The following is a 21,479-nucleotide window of genomic DNA, read 5'->3' as shown; positions in this document are numbered from 1 at the left end:
GCTGTGAACAGCAACTCATGAATATATAATGTGGAGCAAACTGTTGAATGTGCAGATAAACTAACCCACCATAGATGATCTGTTAGAGTCAAAAGTTCAGGATTTCAGGTTCTGTTCAGTTATTTTATTGAAGATTGAGCGTGATGATTTGGAAACGGTTCATTAGGTTTCCTGTAAAAGAACAGAAATAATTAGTAACTAACTCAGACTGGTGACTTTACAAAGGAAATTCATGACTGTAAATTCTAGTTTGATTTAACCAACGTGCTCTTTAGCAACACTGGAAGTGCATCAGACATGACAGTCGACCATAATGATCATTAAATAGAGACCCAGTGGACCAACAGCCCAACAGATGTGATCCACAAGCCAACAGCAGCTCCCAGAATGTGTCCAAACCTAAAGTAGCATCACGTCCACCAACACCAAGTCATGACATCACTCACCTGAGCAGGTAGGCACGCCACACTGAGGAACCAAAGACTGACTGTGTGGCAGCAGCTCAGCTTTATAGGCTGCAGGCGGCTTGATTGGCTGCTGCAGCGGCCGGCCCCCGGAACGTTCCATTTCTGTGGGGGAGTCTGATTCTCTTTGAACAAGTCGAGTTCCAACGCCTCAATTCACTGATTCAAACAATCAGTCAGTCAAAGCTTTATTGTCATGCAGTTTCTCCAGGATCAACAAGACAAACACAAACACACAGTCAGAGCTGAATGCTGCTGTCCACCTGTCTGATCAGCAGCTCAGGTGGACACTCTACAGCTCACAGTTTGATCTCAGGACGCTCGCTGGCTTTTGAAGTCCAGCGCTTAGAAATGAAACCTTGAAAGCGCTCAGAGAAGAGACGTGTCCAGTAAAAGTGTGTGAAGAGCCGGACTCTTTCTGAAGCTGCTGCTCAGAAGAAGGAGTGGAAACCTCTGAGAGACTCTTTGCTTGTTGCTTCCTGTGAGCTCAGCAGGTGAAACCAGGGCTGGAGGGGGTCGAGTCTCCTGCCACCTGAACAATGCTGTGACCCTGGACCGCACGCTACAAACATTTTATACATGTGAATGTCGTAAGGCTTCATAATTTATCCTGAAATGGTTTTATTCAAAAACACACGTTGCAACACGAGCAAACATGCTGGCAGTCTGGAACAGGATCAGCTCCCTGGACAACCTGGACTCAGGAAACACACCTGCAGCCAATCACACAGAGGGTCACTGAAACAGAAACATGTATGAGGGTCGTAACAAACCCCCCGTTAAAACTACTGACAACAACTCAGCAGGAAGACCAGGAATCTCAGGATTACCAGCAAAAATAACAAAGGCTCAATAATAAAGTGGCAAAGTGTTGAAAACGCCCGACAGCTTTGCGGTCAGGGACGACTACAGGAACTGGGAGGAGCCGCCCTGAAACTCTGACTTCCAATCAGCTCCCTGGACAACCTGAAGTCCCTCAAACACACCTGCAGCCAATCACACAGAGGCTTGTTGGAACACAGACCAACAATAGAAAAAGTGAATAAATGCACCTTCATTCATTCTTCAGATGACTGAGATGTGAACACTGTGACCTGCACAAGTTCAGAGCTTCTCCAGCAGAGCCCCAATACAACTCAGTGGGATGAACTCTTAGAGGTCTAGACTTTGTTTTCAAGGCTTTTCAGAGCGGTGTGCCGTTTAGCTCAGTTGGTAGAGCAGGCGGCTCATGTACAGAGGCTGCGGGTTCGAGTCCCGGCATGGCTCCTCCTGTCTGTCAGACCAAAGGTTGAATTTTCCACGTCTGCGTCTCTTCACAGAGTCAAATAGAACAAATCCAACATCCTAATGTCTCCGATTGCCAGTCAGATACTGAACCCACCGTACTACAGAGTCCTCTTCTCTGGACGCTGGTGACTTTCAGCTTTTTAATCGGACTATTATAATAATTGAAACCAAAGAAGACTCGAACCCGCAACCTCCGGACTACTAACCAGGCTTCTATCACACTGAGCTAACAGATCTGACTGACGCTCTTTGTTTCTGTCACATTTCACTGTTTCCACCCACGACCTGAAAACCTGCAGCCCTGGTTTCACCTGCTGAGCTCACAGGAGGACGAGAGCAAAGAGTGCAGTGTGTGTGTGCAGCCACCAGAGGGCGCTCTGCCCCTGCAGATATGTGTTGGGTCTGTTGGTGCTCTGCAGAGAGACAGCATGGAGCAGGAGGAGCTGCCCAAACCAACGAAGAAGAAGCTGGAGGAGGAGGAGGACACACTGGAATGTGTTTTGTTTTTTTTCAATTAAAGTTTTTATTTAACATTTGCAAAAAGTACAGACATTCAGACAGAACAGGCGCTGAGTGACAGACATATAAAAAAGATTTTTAAAAACTGCATCAAGGAGAAAAATGTTGGTGTGTTTTTCTGGGATCTTGTGAGAAAGTGAAGTATTGAATATCAGTATTGAGTTGAATTAAATGAAGATGTCAATCAAAGTGGAGAATTAGTAGAAATGGCGGCTTGGTTTGTAATGAAAGGAGCGAGAGGAGGCTCAGACCCGGTGTCAACATCTGTCACCTCCTGCTGAACACCAACATCACTCGGACACACAGGAAAACATTCTTCATGTAGAACAGCTGCTGAATTATCAACAAGGGCCAAATAATGCAGAATGAGTCAGAGACAGAGTTTCACACAGTTTATAAAGTGGCTCCAACTCAACAACTCACTGAACCCGCGTTGCCAGCTGGGAAATGTAGGATTATCATACCACAGACATCAAATGATCGTATTTGGAGGGAAATGATCGGACAGCCGTCATAACCAAAATAACAAGTTTATTGATGCGCTATAGTCACTCTAGTGTTGAATAGCGTCTAACAGGCAGAGAGACAAAGAGAAACAGTATTCATGATAACTGACAAGAAAATAAAGATCTGGCTTCACATATTACATTTTATTTTCAGAGCTACAACATGTCTCTGTCCTCAAAAATGACAACAACTCATAAAATCAACAAAAACAGCATTTAACAGCTTATAACTTCAAATAAAGTGCATATATAACCTGCTGTATAATAACCTGGAAAAGAGGGAAGCACAGCAGACAACAGGCCAAGGGCTACAGGTGTTTGTTCCGAGTGAAGCAAAAGTCCAACATCTAATGTGGACAAACACTAAGTGGTGTGTAGCCCTGATCGCCTCGGTCTCCATCAGCTGTCCGGGCTGCGTCACGTCACGTCTCCGCCTTTGGCAGTTTTCTGAATCAAATGAAGAAGAGCGGAGAGCAGACTACTGTTTAGATTAATGACATATTACATTACATGGCAGATGACTAGAACCCTGTTCATCATGTGCATGAAACAGTTCAGGCCATCAGCTGGCTCATTAAATAATGAATGCTGCTCACCTTCAGGTTCAGTCTCCAGCTGTGAGTCCCTGTCTGAGTCTGCTGCACCCTGCTGGGTGGGGGCAGTCCTCTTACTGTTTACATCTCATGTTGTCATGGACCGCAGCATTGTGGTTGTTGGCTTCAAACCGGCATATCCACCTGCCATCTTCACACTCTCTGTGTTATTTAATACAGTTCATTGGGCCACCAGCTCTGTCTTCAGCACCGGCAGACAGCTTTGCTTTCCGAGCCTGCAGCAGGTCTCAACCAGCCGGCGAACTGGCTCTCCCGCTCTTTTCTATAGTTTGTAGGCGATGCTGCTCACTTCGACTCTGCCCCGCCGTCTTCTCAGCCTCTCCTCCTCCTCCTCCTTCTCCAGGTTCTCTCAGTTTCTTTTCCGCGCTTCTTCCAGACCGGCTCTGCTTCTTCTTCTCTTCTTTGTTTTTCTTCTTTCCCTCGCTCATGGGGGGCGGGCATAGCGGACTATTCAGCCAATCATGACCGTTGTTCTGAGGCAAACGCATGCACGTCACTCGTAGCTCACATTTAGAAAAGCACGATTGGCTGGAAACTTGTCACATGGAAACAGATGCCTTCAGGGTTCACAAAAAAACTCCGACAGACAACCACACATTCACGGAATGGTCAAATTATCGGATATTTGGCCTTTTTTGGGATTATTGATCGTACATCGTACAGAGGGCAAAATTATCGTACAAATAAGATAATTATCGATCACCTGGCGACACTGTACTAAACTGACACATTTGTTAAGGGAGTCTGGTGACAGAGAAGTCGCCTATATTTTTCCTGTTTAGCGTCTTTGTAACATGTGACATGTTTAGATCAATGACATGTTTCTTCTTTCATAAATGGAGTGTAAATGGTGAAATCAGTGTAAACAGTGTGTTCAAACATCTGATCAATGTTGGCAGGTAAGACTTTAGCACTTTAGACACAGAAGCAGACAGGCTGGTACAGACATGCTGCCACAAACTGACACTTTTTACAAGGAGACAAACAACTTCAGCTTCTGATTTGATGCTGAATTTACAACAAGGACACAATGAATCAGAATCTGTCAGCAAAAGAGTTTCATAATGTTTAAAAGATTGTTTTACCTCAAAAACTCACTAAATCTAGTGTTTTTTAAAGGGAGTCTGGTGACAGAAGTCAGATCAGTAACACGCTGAATGAAATCTTCAGCTGATCTTCTGTGTTTGTCAGTCGAGCTGCTTCCTGTGAATTCCTGTTGAAGAAGTTTACATTCACTCACAGTTACTTTCTAAAGTAATCGATTACTTGTTGGTCTTCAGATGTCGTGTTTTGTCTGAGTGTTCAAAAGTTCACATTCATTTTACAACAGAAACACTGAGGACTTTAACTTCTCATTGTGCAGTAAGTCCTGGTGTCACAGTGATGTCACAGTGTGGCGTCTGTAGAATAATGACATCATCCTCTTACAGACTGGTTCAGTATAAACCTCACTGTCTCTGCAACACGTCGTCAGACTGTTGTAAATGATTGTTAACGACCACAGGAAGCATCTAAAATGTGTCGGGACAATCTGACGAGGTTCTGGAGGTCCACATGTCAAATCAACACACTACATGTCACTTCATGTGTTCTGGTTCCTTTAATATAGCATGAAAACAATATGAATTATTTACAGTTTCCACACTGACAGACAACATGATGAGGACACAAGTAGACTTTTATATTCAGCTACTTCAGCAGAGGAGAAACATTTCAGTGACGCTGTGCGACATCTTTCAGTCTGATTATAAACTCGTCAGCTGATCGTTTCACAAACAAAGTCACATTTAAACAAAAAGGAACAATTTGTACAAGTTTTGGACTCTTTGCTCTGAACATCAACATTCAGAAGCATCAAACATGAGCTCAAATCTCTTCAGCGCTTGTTTAAAAACTTCATCAGGACAGTTTAGTTTGCGATCTCTGAAAGTGTTTCAGTATTTCATCCGGCTCTCAGACTTCCAAACATCTTCAGCCAACCGGCTCAGACAGAGAAAGACTTTTCTCACAGCTGTTTAGTTTGACGGACCAGATTCAAATCCAACAAATGTCCTGAAAATACAGCCGGACTTCAACAGCCACAAAACACTGAGAGAAACACAATGATTGTCATTCAAATGTGTTTTCTTCTCATATAATAATCAGACAGAAATGAAGAGATGTTGTGCAGTTTATGACTCTGTCACTACGGACATAATTACATGTGTTAACCAACACCATCAAACTTTTAGTTTCATCATTAGAAACACATGAAACAAGTCAGAGTGTTTCAGGTGGAGTGTCGAGTACATTTGATCAGATTTTACTGTCCATTTACAACTTTGTTCACAATGATTCTTTACAATTAAAGCTGCAGACGAGTCGATGTTTTCTGTTTCTTACATTTCACTGATAGTTGTGGATTTTACTGGAACAAGAGCCAGAATTCAAAACAACACATGACAGAAAGTACAAGTCAACACAATTTCCACAATTTAATGGAAGAAGTTTCAAATGTAAATGAAAAATCTTTTCAATCAGTTTGAAGCATTTTGTACAAAGTTGATGATGAATTTATTACAAGAAGCTGAAAGATTGATGTGACTGTGATCCTGTACAGACTCAAGTGTTCAGCACTGACAATGTTTCTGTGACAGGAGGAGACTCTGCACACTAAACACCACACAGACTCACTGAGGAACCACAACTGGACCCGAAGAACCCAAATCCAGGATAAAGAGGTTCAGTGAATGTGGTGTTGAAGGTGTGGAGGTGGATCAGTGAGTCAGAGGAGACTCTGTAGAAGGACAGAGTGCCAGCATGACAGTCCACATACACTGCTACTCTACCAGAGGAGGAGGAGGAGGAGGAGGAGGAGGAGGAGATGACTGTTTTTCTCTTACTGTGCCAGACATAGTAACGACCATTATCTTCATTGCACTCCAGACTCCAGGACTGATCATTCCATCCAAACACACAGTCTTTACTGTCTCCTTTCCTTCTGATTCTTCCGTAACTCACTGATAGAGAAACACTTCCTCTCCACTCGACCTCCCAGTAACAGCGACCAGTCAGACCAGTTCTACACAGCAGCTGAGGACACCTGGACTCAAACCTCTCTGGATGATCAGGATATGAGTGATCCTCCTCCACATATGTCATCTTCCTGTTGTTGTCAGACAGTTTGATGTATCTGCTGACTGTGTTTGTGTCGACTGTGAGCTCACAGGAATCTGACGGAGAGAAAAAGACACAACACAGCTACAGTTATTAATGTGTCATCAGTGTGACAATGACATCACAGATGTGAATGAGTGATGTCACAGTGTTTTGATGAATGACAGTAAAAAGACACTCACACTTCCTCAGACCTGGTGTCAACCATCGGACTCCAGCAGGCTCCACCCTGAAAGGAGGAGGGGGGTCAGAGCAGCACATCCTCTTTCAGCATGCAAACATGGACATGACATGACTCTCATACACAGAAACACAATCTGTCCATCAAGCTGCTTCTCCCTGTTCTCCCTGAACCTCTTCACCTCTGCCACTCTCCTCACACACTGAGAGTGAGCCACAGGATGTTGGTGTGTGTGAAAGAGGACGACAACATCTGAGAACACACACAAGCCTCTTGTTGGATTTATCACTTCCTCTTTATTTTATTGGATGTTGTTGCTGTTTCCTGTGGGCGACCTGACGCTTGCTGTTTGATCCAATGTCAACTTGTGCTCATGTTTCTATATACACTGAACAAAGATATAAACTAAATGCAACACTTTACTTTTTGCTGCCATTTTTCACAAGCTGAACTCAAAGATCGAAAACATTTTCTATATACACAACCATTTCTCTCAAATACTGTTCACAAATCTGTCTAAATCTGTGTTAGTGAGCACTTTTCCTTGGCAAAACTTCATATTAAAGTGTTGAAAGAAAACAGCTCCAAGATGTGCAGAGCTGATCTCACATGGCCCGGTAGCACCACATTACTGAGACCTGAAGAGAAAGCAGGTCGGAGCCACTACGGGTGAAGGAGACTCGGCACGGTGACTTAGTGAAGGTTTCAAACCCAGAACCTGTCTCCACTGATCCGTAGTGTCTGTCCCTTTAGTCACTTATTGTTCAGTGTGTTAATGAGCAGCAGGATTTGTTTGTTGGACAGGCTGACTGACAAAAGTTTGGACAGGATGAACTTTTGTGCTTGATCCACTTCATCCATTAGTAAACCTGATGTTCCTGCAAACACAAGATAGGGCCCGGCTACTTTACAGGTTTCAATTTAACAACCAACATTTAAGACAGAAACAGCTTCCGTCTGTGCTCTCAGGTCTGTGATGGATCAGTGTCGCCACCTGGTGGGTAATTAGCTGAAGTACGGTCAGAGACACTGGAGGACATCAGAGGAGGTTTTAGAATATTTCATGTCGGGGCTCGTTCGAGCTTCATGTGAATTGTGCTACTATGCAAACTGATTATATAACATTGTGTCTCTCGCTTCACAAAGAAACAGGTCAATATGGTGACTACGTTGTGAGCCAATATTATCGGCCAATATCAGGCAATTTCCAGACTATCGGTATCGGCATCTATAATGGCAAGCAAATGAATATTTGAAAAATATGTAGCTCAGCGGGTAGAGCAGGTCGACTAGTGATCGAAAGGTCGCTAGTTCAAATCCCAGCTCAGGGCAAGGCTGGGCTGCATGTCGAAGTGTCTTTGAGCAAGATATTGAACCCCACATTGCTCGTCAGTGAGGGCCCTGCGATGAGCTGGCGACTTGTCCAGGGAGTACCCTGCCCTCGCCCTGAGACAAGGCTGGGATTGGCTCCAGCAGCAACACCCCGTGACCCCATGGAGAGGGATAAGCGGTTACGGATAATGACATGACATGATGATCTAGAATGTAATTACTCCAGTGCTGATAAAGATCATGTCAGAACCATTTTAAGTCAAACACTTTGACAAAAACACTGATTCTACAGTTCAGAGAAAGATTAACTATGAAATTCAGTGATTAAATCAATTTATGTGTCACAGAAATCTTTGAGGTTGTAGCTGAATTTGTGGTTTAGTGTTTTCTGGTCAGACATATGAAACAGGGTGTCTTTTGTTATAATTAACATCATAACACTGCAGTGCCGTGGTGGAAATTAGATTTAATGTTAATGTTTTGATAACCCTCTGCAATCAGTGTGGAGTGTGAAGTAGTTTGGATGAGCGGTTCATCAAGCAGCAAAACCAGAGGCCAAGAAATCGAACAGCGACACTTTTCTCTTCTTCTCTTTCTCTTCTCTTCTTCTCATCTTCCTCTCTTCACTTGTAACTCTTGGCTTCAAGCTATGAAGCTTTTTCTCCTGAACTGAACTGTACAACTGGAGGTGAAGTAAACAAAGCAGCAGGACTCTTCATACCTGAGAGTGTCCAGTCTCCAGCCTAGATCCTCCAGTCGAGCAGACAGCTGCTTCACTCCTGAGTCTCCTGGGTAATTGTAGCTCAGGTCCAGCTCTCTCAGATGGGAGAGGTTGGAGTCCAGAGCTGATGCCAGAGAAGTACAGCCTTCCTCTGTGATCAGACAGCCTGACAGCCTGCAGACGCACAAAACAACACACATCACAGATCAGCTGAGGGTCCTGATATTAAGTGCACATCTAAGGGTTTAACGTTTATTAAATTCATCTTCGTAGTTTTCACCAGTTCACTAATCAGCACTAAACATGGAGTTTAACTGATGCTGATGGAAGTGCCATTAGTTTTGCAAATATTTAGTTTGATACAACATCTTGTACAAATTAAAATGTTGGGTCTCTTAAAAAAATTTAACTATATTAGGACCATGATCAAGACCTGCTCCTACTGTAAAGTTACATGTAACAACGAAATAAAATAATGATTCCTGACCTGAGAGTTTCAAGGACACAGTGTGGACTCTTCAGTTGAGCAGAAAGTTGCTTCACTCCTGAATCCTGCAGGTTGTTGTTACTCAGGTCCAGCTCTGTCAAACTAAAGGACTGGGAGCTGAGAACTGTGGACAGAGTGTCACAGCTTCTCTCTGAGAGGTCACAGACACTCAACCTGGAGCGTGAACAGTGAAAAACGACATGCGGTGATACAGTATTTATAACATCATTGTAGCACTTGCTTTCTGTTTCATTCAGATATGTCTGAGATATAAGAAATCAACACCACTAAATCTGGAATAAAAAGACATGAAACAATAATAAGTAGTAGGGTTTCAAAACATAAGTGTTCTGACATGAGAGAGAGAATTTAATTCAAATGTTTAAGATGTAACAAAGATATTTTTATACAAACTATGAACTATCTGACCTGAGAGTTTTAAGTCGACATTGTGGACTCTCCAGACCAACAGACAGATGGTCCACTCCCGAATCCTGCAGGTTGTTGTTACTCAGGTCCAGTTCTCTCAGACTAGAGGACTGGGAGCTGAGAACTGAAGACAGAGCTTCACAGCTCCTCTCTGAGATGTTACAGACACCAAGTCTGGAGCGTGCACAATTAAAAAAAAACATTAGGTGACACCGTATTTATAATATCATTGTAGAACATGTGAACTTACTTTCTATTTTACTCTAATGTGTGGGAGATATGAAAAGGCAAAACTAATATCTGGACTAAACAGACATTAAACAACAATAATTAGCATGGTTTCTGACATGAGAAAGAGAGAGAGAGAGAGAGAGAGAGAGAGAGAGAGAGAGAGAGAGCTGGCTGAATTCAAACATTGACGAAATAACAGAAATAATTTGAGACAAACTGTGAACTATCTGACCTGAGAGTTTCAAGTCGACATTGTGGACTCTCCAGTCCAACAGACAGATGCTTCACTCCTGAATCCTGCAGTTTGTTGTTACTCAGGTCCAGGTCTCTCAGGCTTGAGGACTGGGAGCTGAGAACTGAGGACAGAGCTTCACAGCTTGTCTTTGACAGTTCACAGCTAATCATACTAGAGAAAAATAAAAGACAAATGGCATTTTAAAATGTTGAATTGTGGTGATGCAGTATAAGGGTATCCCAAACTTCTCTTCTGGGGACCCATTTAAAAAAGTAGTTAGTTTAGTTAGTTGTTAGTATTTGTTTGCCTTTTCATTGCTTTATTGTATGAGGATTTTTTCATAAAAGGCAGCTGACAGATATGACAGGAAATGGGGATGCAGGATTTCCCCAAAAAAACTTGCTAAGCCCGGTGGTAGGTTGGGAGGGTGGCCTACCAGCGGCGAAACATGTGAATCATTTTTTTGGTGACAGGGGCCTGACACAGGCCAGCAACTGACTGATGGCAGTGCCCTATAGGTAACAGATTCATGATGAATTTAGAGTGGTTCCATACTGTCTTGCATTAAATCAGTGTTAAAAGTTAACTGGTTGGCAATTATGTGCTTTAGGGGCCAGTGAAGGCATTTATGGCTTCATGCTCCATATTAATCACTGGCTGGAATGCTGCAGCGATTAACAAGCCTAAAACATGAAAACAGTGCAACCCAACTACTGTATTTCATGAGAATCAGTGACATATATTTACATTTGAAACAATGTGGAATTGTTTACATTTGCTTCTGCTTGCCATATTGATGCTGGTGTGATGGTGGACCCAACATGAGCGTTTAGTACATCGTGGCTATAAGTAGTGCAAGGGGATTCAATAAAAGCTCTATGGCTTGTGTTCATGTCAGGAACCTCAGATAGTGCAACATGCTTTGATTTCTTGACCTCCAAAGACATGATCTACTCAGAGAATTGCAAGAAATTGGCTTGGAAGAAGTATCTCTGAAAAGTATTTTAGAAGTAGGGTCAAGCAGAAGGGGAAAGCTGTGTTTTTTCAAATTCTTAAAAGACACTGGTCTATATAGAAGGATATAGTGGACTAAGGTGCTAGTCCCATAGATGGCAGTAATGCAACTTTTGGATGCTGGCTGCCATAAAACCCAGAAGAAGAAGAAGAAGAAGAAAAGCTCTGGCCGAGGATCCCTGCATTGCCCGCTGGCTGCAACAGACATGTCATAACATTCCTAAAACTTAACCTTTGACTTTATCAAAATAGCTATGCCAGAGCTTATCTAACACTGAATTTAACAGCAGCATTTTACTACTAAACCACTGTGAAATTAGCGCGCATATTGTTAATATTTTCACATATTGCAAAACAAGCAACACAAAACTTACCATAATTGGTCAGGTACAGCTATCCGCTGTACTAACTAATTTTGATTAAATCCGCTGGCATGGAGAAGGCTGCTCTGCCACTGCAGCAGACGACGGACAAACATCCATGCTAAATCCATGCTAGCTGACTAATCGAGCCGTGGCCAACGTCACGCCGCTGCACACCTGGTCAAGAGGTGAACCAGAGGGCTCAACTTTATAACTGATGTATACAAACGTATTTTGAATAAATAACGAAATAAAATAAACAATGCTTAGCCTTGCGGTGGGAAATTTAAGCCTGGCCGGCTGCCAGGCTTGTAATACACTGGGGGGAACCCTGGGGTTCTCCTTACTCATTGTTTATATTGTGCAGGAGCAGAATTAATGAAAGGTACACTGAAAGAAAACAAGTTTGATAGCAAAAAACCCCCCCTGGAATTCATGAACTCAGAGAAGCTGATTAAAGCATATGGATGACTGAGTTTATAGAAATGTATAAATGATTTACAATAAACAGTCATCTGACCTTAAACTTCCCAGATTGCAGTGTGGACTCAGCAGTCCAGGTAGCAGCAGCTTCACTCCTGAATCCTGCAGGTTGTTGTTACTCAGGTCCAGCTCTCTCAGACTACTGGACTGGGAGCTGAGAATTGAGGACAGAGCTTCACAGCTTCTCTCTGAAAGGTCACAGCCACTCAGTCTGGATAAAGAATAATGAGCAGAAAGAGACAATTATTTCTATTTGGGTCAATAATAGCACATTAACTGCATTCATGTAAATACGTATATATGTCTATTTCTTCCCTTTCTAATTGTATTGCTTATTTCTAAAATTGTTCCTGTTCTTGTAATATGTTTCTGTTTTTGTAATATTGTGTCGTTGCTGTGACAAACAAATTTCCCCGTCTGCGGGACATTAAAGGATTTTTGATTCTGATTCTGATGCTGAAGAAACTTCTCCACACTTACAGAGCTTTGTTGGAGGCTTTGACCACTGGCAGCAGCCTCAGAAGAGCCTCCTCTGAAGCAGAGTATTTCTTCAGGTCAAACACGTCCAGATCTTTTTCTGATGACAGTAAGATGAAGACCAGAGCTGACCACTGAGCAGGAGACAGTTTATCTGTGGAGAGACGTCCTGATCTCAGGTACTGTTGGATCTCTTCCACTAGAGAATGATCGTTCATTTCATTCAGACAGTGGAAAAGATTGATGCTTCTCTCTGGAGACAGATTCTCTTCAAACTTAGTCTTGATGTAACAGACTGATTCCTGATTGGTCTGTGAGCTACTTCCTGTCTGTGTCTGCAGACCTCGCAGGAGAGTCTGACTGGTCTGCAGTGAAAGACCCAGAAGGAAGCGGAGGAACAAGTCCAGGTGTCCATTTGCACTCTGTAAGGCCTCGTCCACAGCATTCTGGTAGAGACATGTCTCTTCAGATTGACGGTCTGCTTTTTGTTCCTCTGCCAGCAGACTGACTCCAGAGTTGATGAATGTCAGGTGGACATGAAGAGCAGCCAGAAACTCCTGAACACTCAGATGGACGAAGCAGAACACCTTATCCTGGTACAGTCCTCTCTCCTCTTTAAAGATCTGTGTGAACACTCCTGAGTACACTGAGGCTGCTCTGATATCGATGCCACACTCTGTCAGGTCTGATTCATAGAAGATCAGGTTTCCTTTCTGCAGCTGATCAAAAGCCAGTTTTCCCAGAGACTCAATCATCTTCCTGCTCTCTGGAGTCCAGTGTGGATCTGTCTCAGCTCCTCCATCATACTTGACCTTCTTCACTTTGGCCTGAACCACCAGGAAGTGGATGTACATCTCAGTCAGGGTCTTGGGCAGCTCTCCTCCCTCTCTGGTCTTCAACACATCCTCCAGAACTGTAGCAGTGATCCAGCAGAAGACTGGGATGTGGCACATGATGTGGAGGCTTCGTGATGTCTTGATGTGGGAGATGATTCTGCTGGCCTGCTCCTCGTCTCTGAATCTCTTCCTGAAGTACTCCTCCTTCTGTGGGTCAGTGAACCCTCTGACCTCTGTCACCATGTCAACACACCCAGGAGGGATCTGATTGGCTGCTGCAGGTCGTGTGGTTATCCAGAGGCGAGCAGAGGGAAGCAGGTTTCCCCTGATGAGGTTTGTCAGCACCACATCCACTGAGGTGGACTCTCTAACATCAGTCAGGATCTCAGTGTTGTGGAAGTCCAGAGGAAGTCGACACTCGTCCAGACCGTCAAAGATGAACACAACCTGGAACTCTTCAAACCTGCAGATTTCTTTGGTTTCAGTGAAGAAGTGATGAACAAGTTCCACCAAGCTGAACTTTTTCTCTTTCAGCACATTCAGCTCTCTGAAAGTGAATGGAAATGTGAACTGTATGTCCTGGTTGTCTTTGTCTTCAGCCCAGTCCAGAGTGAACTTCTGTGTTAAGACTGTTTTCCCGATGCCAGCCACTCCCTTTGTCATCACTGTTCTGATTGGTTCGTCTCTTCCAGGTGAGGCTTTAAAGATGTCTTCTTGTCTGACTGTTGTTTCTGGTCTGTGTGGTTTCCTGGATGCTGTTTCAATCTGTCTGACCTCATGTTCATCATTGACCTCTGCAGTCCCTCCCTCTGTGATGTAGAGCTCTGTGTAGATCTGATTCAGAAAGGTTGGGTTTCCTGCTTTAGCGATCCCCTCAAACACACACTGGAACTTCTTCTGAAGGTTAGATTTAAGTTCACGCTGACAAACTCCCGAATAACTCCCTGAATAAACACACAACAAACAAGTTCATGAAGTTGTTTATAAAGCCAATAACACAATTTCCTTCCCCTAAAGATTGTATATTTAAACAGGTTTATCATCATCATACTTCAGTGATCGTCTCATTGATCCATCATGTTAAATCTTTAGAGAAATCCTCTTACTGCTCTGCAGACAGTCAGCCAGCTCCTCCTGCTTCATTCTCCTCAGGAAGTGAAGTGTGATCTTCAGAAATGCCTCTCTGCTGCTCCTCCTCTGCTCTTCATCCTCACCGTCCAACACCTCCTCATCCTCCCTCTGACTCTCTGAGCATTCTGGGTAATCTGAACTCAGAACCTTCTGGATCTTCTTCAGCTCGTTCTTCACAAAAGTGACAATGTTCTCCTCCAGCAGCTGAAACAGAATATTATGTGAATGACAACATTTAACATCCGATCCATGTTGGACAGATTCACCACTGGTCTGTAAAGTGCAGCATGGAGATTATTGTGAACAGGCTGGATGTAAAAGTAGTTGTTGTTCATGTACAGACCATAAATATGGAGTCCAGGTGTGTCTGATGCTGCTGGACAGACGGACCTCTGGGAACCTCTGAGCTCTCCTGGTCGACTCTGTGGAGGAATCATGAAGAATCAGTCACATTGTGTCTGTCCACTCAGAGACAAACACAAGCTGAAGGTCTTTGAGTTCAAGTGTTGATGACATCATTGAATCAGATGTTTCCTCTGACATCACAGTGTTGGTCGTACTGCTGATTCCACTGTTAATCAACAGTCAGTCAGTTTACTGGGTTGGTTCAGCAGCTTGTCTGGTTTAGTCCCTCCAGCTCTTATTGACCCGTTTAATACTGTGGACAGCAACACACAGCTAACACAAGCTAGCTGGATGCTAACACAAGCTAGCTGGATGCTAACACAAGCTAGCTGGATGCCAGTGCAAACTGGTCAAGAGTCTGATTAAACTTGTGTTCAATTGAGATTCCAACATTGGAGAATGAAAAAATGATTCATTGTGTCTTTTTGTTTTGTTTATATTGTTTCTGCAATTAATTTTAATCTGATACCAAAAAACTAAAATACAGGTTTGCTTTTGGCACAAACTTGATTTTGATATTTAACTAGTCTGATTTGTGACCTAAAAGTGATTTATTAACTTTTTTGTGTGTTGCTTTTGGGTGATTAATGACACAACGGCCTAAACATAAAGATAACAATGGATTAATCATTTGTAAATATAAGCTATGTAGCTCATGTAGACACGAATTGCAGTAAAAAAAAATACTTAAAGTCTGAGTTTCAAAATGCTCCACGTAATTTTAGACGTATTTGTAACACTTTATTATTTGTTGCATTTATAAAAAATATTGTAAAACAGTAAAATGTTCTGCCTTCAGTTCCTATCTTTGTCTCAGTCCAGTTGGGTCGGGCCCTTGTAACATCAGATATAACACACAGCCCTTCCTCTCCTCAGCAGCAGGTCAGAGTTCAGCAGGAGGTGAGTCACTGCTGTTTGTCCATAGGAGGAACTCTGTCCTGTCAGAGTTGTTGAGGGACGGACATGAAGAAATGTGAACCTGTCCTTTAATACTAATCCTGCTCTGACCTCCATCATCACTCTGAGAACATGAAGACCATCAGGACAACTGGTCAGACTGGATTTAATGAGGACAGACATCACCAGAGAGCAACAGGACAACAACTTACTGGCTGTCTGAGGAAGGTTCTGGTTTGAAGTTAAGGATCTCATTCTTTGACCAGTCACTCTTGAAGGACACACAGCTGGGCTCAGGTCCAGGTCCTGGTCCTGGTTCAGGTCCAGGTCCAGGTCCTGGTCCAGGTCCAGGTCCAGTGGTTTTAGAGGGAGGGCCTCCCTCCTCTCTGTCCTCACACTGATTCATGCTGCTCATCTCACACACACTTTCATCTGGAGAGGAAACACAAATCATTCATCTGCACATCAACTGAAATCAGCCTTTGGCTCAGAAACACTCTTGAAGGACAAAATGTCTGAAAGTCGACTTCCTCTTCTAACATTTAAACTCAGAGCACATTATTCCACAACTCACTGACTCTATTAATGCATATTTCACTAAATGGCTGCTGCAGGACATCAAGCCAAAACTAAATCATGTCATTAAATCATTTGTATTCTGTTTTTTACTGTTCTCTACTAATAAAGTCGCTCACAGCAGTGACGTGAAATCTGGAGACAAATGTGAAAATGTCTTGTGACAGAAAAGAGACAGTGGACTGATCCAGGACCTGTCTTCACTGATCTGCAGGAAGGACAGTGATGTCATCATGTTTCATTTCAAAATAAAAGACTTTTGTCACAATCTCTCATTATATATTCTAGAATATTGACATTGAATTTTATTGATGTCATTTTTTTATAAACATTATGACATTTTAAAGGGTATAAAAACAGTCACTGTCCTTCTGTTCATGACTGTGGAGACTTTCTGTGCAGCTTGGAGTGTTAAATAACTGATTAAAAACAAATACTGACAAGTTGATTAAACCAAGAGGCAGAAATTGTTCTAATAACCTGTTGTGTTATTATAAAATATGAAAGTCTCAGGTGTGTTCAGGTGGGTTTTGTCTGTAGAGGCTATGACGTCTCTCACTGACGTCACGTCTCCGGTCAGAACATCAGCTGCTGGACTTGGATCAGTCCACTAGATGACGTCATGACGCTGTGGTTTCTCTGATATCTTTTAATCTAAAGTCATCTGTTGTTTATTTAAAACATTTATCTGCAAAGTAAAAATTAGAATCTCTTCCTCTGAGAAGTGATCAGGAGCAGAAATACTCAAGTGACGTAACGGGCCTACTTTAAGTACTAACACTGAGAGCCGACGTGTTCCTGCTGACTGCTGCTCAGTGATGAAGTTCTATTTGTATTAATGAAATAAAGCTTCAGACTCCTGGATGTCCTCTTACTGCCTCCTCATCAGTCCTGGACTGTAAATGGCGGATATTCTTAACAGCAGTTGTTTCTCCTCCGTCGTCTCGAGTTTAAACTTAAACGAGTTCGTCGAGAAATAAACAACCGAGCTTCACTTTTTGTTCTGTTTCCGGTGTAACAGTGAAAAGTTGAGCTTGTGTTAGCGAGTCCAACATGTCAGATTCATTACATTACCTTCAGCTGGAGGTTCAGACGGAGAAAACTATCTGCGACACACCTGTAAGAGAAAGTGAAACTAAACTGTGAGGAGGAATCAGCCAGAAAGGCGAGTTCAGACTGGGAGTCTTCCTGTTAGACTGAGGGCGCTGCAGCACGACCCACAACCAGCTAACACATGCCGAATTTATAAGAAGGCCCAAATAATGAAGAATCAGTCACAAACAGCGTTTCACAGAGTTTATAAAGTGTCTCCTAACTCAAAAACTCGCTAAATGGAGAGATTTCATAAGGGAGTCTGGGAGTTGTCTCTCTCTCTCCGCCTCCTGGCTGTTGATGTGACTTGCAATATGTTGGTGTTCGTGTTTGTCCTCTGCTGTCGTAAAAAAAACCTTCTCTGATTGTTGTAAATGATCGTTAACGACCACAGGAAGCATCTAAAATGTGTGGGGACAATCTAACGAGGTTCTGGAGGTCCACATGTCAAATCAACACACTACATGTCAGTTCACGTGTTCTGGTTCCTTTTAATACAGCATGAAAACAATATTAACTGTTTGCAATTTCACCTGGACACATATTAGAATATTTTTACAAGTGCAGAAATTCATTTGATGACTAATTGTAGTAAAAGTACTCAGTTACTTTTACAAGTAGAATTTTATATTCAGCTACGTTAGCAGAGGAGAAACATTTCACTCATCTGATCTCATGTGTGCTGATCCAATAAGAAATCAACACATTCACACCTGGTGTGGCAGCTCTTTAATTGCTGCAGCAAAGGATTGTGGGTATTTCTATCTGTTTATTCTCAACAAACAGATGTGGGCCTGAAAAAGTTTGTCTCTTTTTTGCTCTTCTGAACTACCCAGGGATTGAACCTGCAACCTCAGGGCTGCTGACCAGGCTTCTATCAGTCTGAGCTACTGCTTTATGACTGAACATGTAACATTTGTGTTAACCTTGTCGTGTTTTTTCTTTCAGATTCCCTCTATGGCTTCTGGAGCGGGTCCGAGAGCGACGGGCACAGCCGGCAGCGACTTCCAGCACCGGGTCGCTTCACCCGACCAGATGAGGTCCGTTCTTTTTGCTGTTCCAGTCTCATCCCACAGCAACTAACGCTTTATTTTCACACTGCTAATTTTGTATCCTGAGGAAAAACTTCTCGTTTTCTTGTCAACTAGTTGTTGCTACCTTTGTAGAAATGTTTAATGAAAGTGAAATGCAGATGAATAGTGTGTCCTTAGCTTTTATTCAGCATTCATTGCTTGCTGTTTTATATCCATGAAATATAAACCATGATATTGATTCAGTTTTTATTGAAGAATGGAGTAAAAACTCCTTATGGTGAGGTATGTATGACAAAAAAGGTTACAAAGCACTTCAAAGTCAAAAAGTTTATTGTAGTGAAATCTCATGAATATAATTTCAAACACAGCATAAGTAAATCAAAGTAGTGAAATATGTTATAAGTACCAAAAAACTTCCATACCCATTAAACAAAATTAACATTTGAACATGCTTAAAATGTAGAATATGTCTAGAAGATAACGCAGCAGCTTTTCACAATAAAATGTAGTTCAGCTGTCGACTATGAATGCATTTCCAAGTATATTAAACTTGGAAATGCATTCATAGTTGACATATTGAAAGTTATTTTAAAAATTATTCTAAGAAAAAAAAAAAAACAGGCTTTTTTCAGATTTGTAGTCATCTCAGTTCCTGTAGAAGACGAGGGGTTCAAACAGCTGAACTACATTTTATTGTGAAAAGCTGCTGCGTTATCTTCTAGACATATTCTACATTTTAAGCATGTTTAAATGTTATTTTTGCTTAATGTGTATGGAAGTTATTTGTGTAAAAGGCATAACGGTGAATTCCCTCTCTGGATCTGATGCACCTGGAAGAAGAAGAAACAAAGTTATAGTTCACTGTTAGCAACACAAATTAGCATGAGTCCTTCAGGCCTCGTCAGCTGGACGGCCGCTGTTTTTAAAGTTGCTGGTCCCGGGGTCTGACCCTCTTCTCATCGTGCAGGGCTGCGTTTCTGCTGAACGTCTGAAACAAAATGCAGACAGAATTAGACATTACAGGCTTTAGAAAGTGACACAGATCTTAAACATTTTACTCGTCTTTTCATTCTCAGGTGACAGTAAGCCTGCTGAGCCTGGTGTCCCACAAGGTGGCAGCATCATCCCGACAGTCTTCTGCTTCTTGGAGCTGGCTCGTCTGCGTCACACTGCTTATCTGCGGCTTCTCGGCTGTTTCGGTCATGTGCCTGCTGATAGTTAACGCTGTGCAGGTGCACTTCTGGCAGATCTACAGCAAGAAGCTGCTGGACCAGAAGTTCACCAGCACACAGGACAAGAAATAAACTCATCTGAGGTTCTGTGAACAAAGAGGAGCGACTCCAGAACAAAACTATTGTCACCTTCTATATTTATATTGGAACTGTCCCTGGACTGCTGCCAGCCATCTGTAGTTTAATCCTTCTGACCTTTTCATCATTCATAAGTTGTAACATGGAAGTTGTGTTAACATTAAAAATACATTTAAATAAGACTGCATTGTCTGTCGCCTGTGAGGCATGGATTAGTTTGAAATAAAGGTCACCTGCAGTCTCACATGGTCTGGTATCAAAAGAATCATGATGAATATATAATCTGGAGGTGAGTTAGGCATCAGGAAGATGCAAAGTCGACAAGTAGCTCACCTGTGAAGGAATTGATTTGATGTAAGGTCAGACAGTCAGGAAACTGCTTTATTAAAAAAAGATTCTTTTGAGAAATCTTGTAGAGGAGGATCGGCTGACTTCAGCGCTCCTGAAAAACTTGTCTGTGCAGATAAACTAACCACCATAGATGATCTGTTAGAATGAAAAGTTCAGGATTTCAGATTCTGTTCAGTTCTTTTATTGAAGATTGAGCATGATGATTTGGAAACTGTTCATTAGTTGTGGTTTCCTATAAAAGAAACAAACCAAGATAATTAGTAACAGACTGGTGACTTTACAAAGGAAATGCATGATGTAAATTATACTTTGATTTAACCAATGTTTCTCTTTAGCAGCATCATAATTATAATTAAATAAAGCAACACATGTGATCCACAAACCAACAGCAAATCCCAAAATGTTTAAAATAACCTAAAGTAGCATCACGTCAACCAACACCAAGTCACGACACGACTTACCTGAGAAGGTGCGCACACCAGACTGAGGAATGAAAGACTGATAGCATGGCAGCAGCTCACCTTTATAGCCTCCAGGTGGCTTGATTGGCTGCACATCCCCCAGAATGAACCATTCATGTGGGGGGGTAGTGGGAATCGGTGGTGATGGGGGGGAATTCAAGATGATGGGGGGGGAGGGGAGGTGGGTGATTTGCTCCTTATAATCTAGCGCCTCATTCTGGACACTGCTTCAATCAATCAATCAACCAATTAATCAATCAATCAAGAAATCAAAGCTTTATTGTCATTAGTTGTACCAACAAAAGTAGTACAACACAAATGAGATCATGTTTCTCCGGGATCAACAACACAAACACAATAAACACACAGTCAGTGTTGAAGGTGTCCACCTGTCTGATCAGCAGCTCAGGTGGACACTCTACAGCTCACAGTTTGATCTCATGACACTCACTGACTTCTGAAGTCCAACACTTATAAATGAAAACTCCAACTTTGGTTGTTGCTTCCTGTGAGCTCAGCAGGTGAAACCAGGGTGGGAGGGGGTCGAGTCCCCTCCCAGGGTTTCTCACAGATGGAAGCAGGGCATTATGGGACAATGAACCATCAGCCACTAAACTGTTACTAAAGTGTGACAATGTGACAAAGTTTTAAATCACCTGTATCTAAAAGGTTTCCAACTTTTAGATACAGGTGAGCATCATCAAAGATTGTACAGTGTTTTATTGCATGGTGTTCTTTACTACGTTAGTGGTAAAGAGACGATGGGCTCGGACTGCGTTTCCATGGTGATTAGGCAGCACTGACTCAAGTGACTCACACAACCCGGTTCAGTTTAGTGAGTGACTCACAGTGATTCGAATCCGTAAAAGAACCGATTTTACCCGCCCT

General features: G+C 42.5%; 1 protein-coding gene and 1 long non-coding RNA gene across 2 annotated transcripts; both read right to left on the bottom strand.

Annotated features, from left to right (window-relative positions):
* Positions 1-2,899: 2,899 nt before the first annotated feature.
* Positions 2,900-3,829, bottom strand: LOC119015314. Its single transcript, XR_005073285.1, has 2 exons — positions 3,373-3,829; positions 2,900-3,223 (listed from the first exon to the last, which is right to left on the bottom strand). It is a non-coding gene; the product is annotated as an uncharacterized LOC119015314 (long non-coding RNA).
* A 1,142-nt stretch (positions 3,830-4,971) lies between these two features.
* LOC119015203 (NACHT, LRR and PYD domains-containing protein 12-like) lies at positions 4,972-16,362 on the bottom strand. Its single transcript, XM_037090995.1, has 11 exons — positions 15,980-16,362; positions 14,809-14,887; positions 14,441-14,669; positions 12,502-14,278; positions 12,059-12,232; positions 10,160-10,333; positions 9,697-9,870; positions 9,268-9,441; positions 8,781-8,954; positions 6,729-6,775; positions 4,972-6,602 (listed from the first exon to the last, which is right to left on the bottom strand). Exons 1-11 carry the CDS (start codon positions 16,219-16,221, stop codon positions 6,043-6,045), a joined length of 3,804 nt encoding a protein of 1,267 aa, XP_036946890.1. The 5' UTR covers positions 16,222-16,362; the 3' UTR covers positions 4,972-6,042.
* Between the last annotated feature and the right edge of the window lie 5,117 nt (positions 16,363-21,479).

This window comes from Acanthopagrus latus, chromosome 24 (genome assembly GCF_904848185.1).
Source record: "Acanthopagrus latus isolate v.2019 chromosome 24, fAcaLat1.1, whole genome shotgun sequence".
Lineage (NCBI taxonomy): Eukaryota > Metazoa > Chordata > Actinopteri > Spariformes > Sparidae > Acanthopagrus > Acanthopagrus latus.
This window is presented reverse-complemented; position numbering and strand designations above follow the sequence as displayed.

What these genes read in the sequence shown, in the direction of transcription:
- LOC119015203 (XM_037090995.1), bottom strand. Translation starts at nt 16,221, where the DNA reads ATGATTTGTGTTTCCTCTCCAGATGAAAGTGTGTGTGAGATGAGCAGC. An exon ending in ACCTGGACTCCATATTTATG is followed by an intron (nt 14,670 to 14,808) that starts GTCTGTACATGA and finishes ATTCTGTTTCAG; the next exon opens with CTGCTGGAGGAGAACATTGT. An exon ending in GACACCAGGTCTGAGGAAGT is followed by an intron (nt 6,603 to 6,728) that starts GTGAGTGTCTTT and finishes TCTCTCCGTCAG; the next exon opens with ATTCCTGTGAGCTCACAGTC.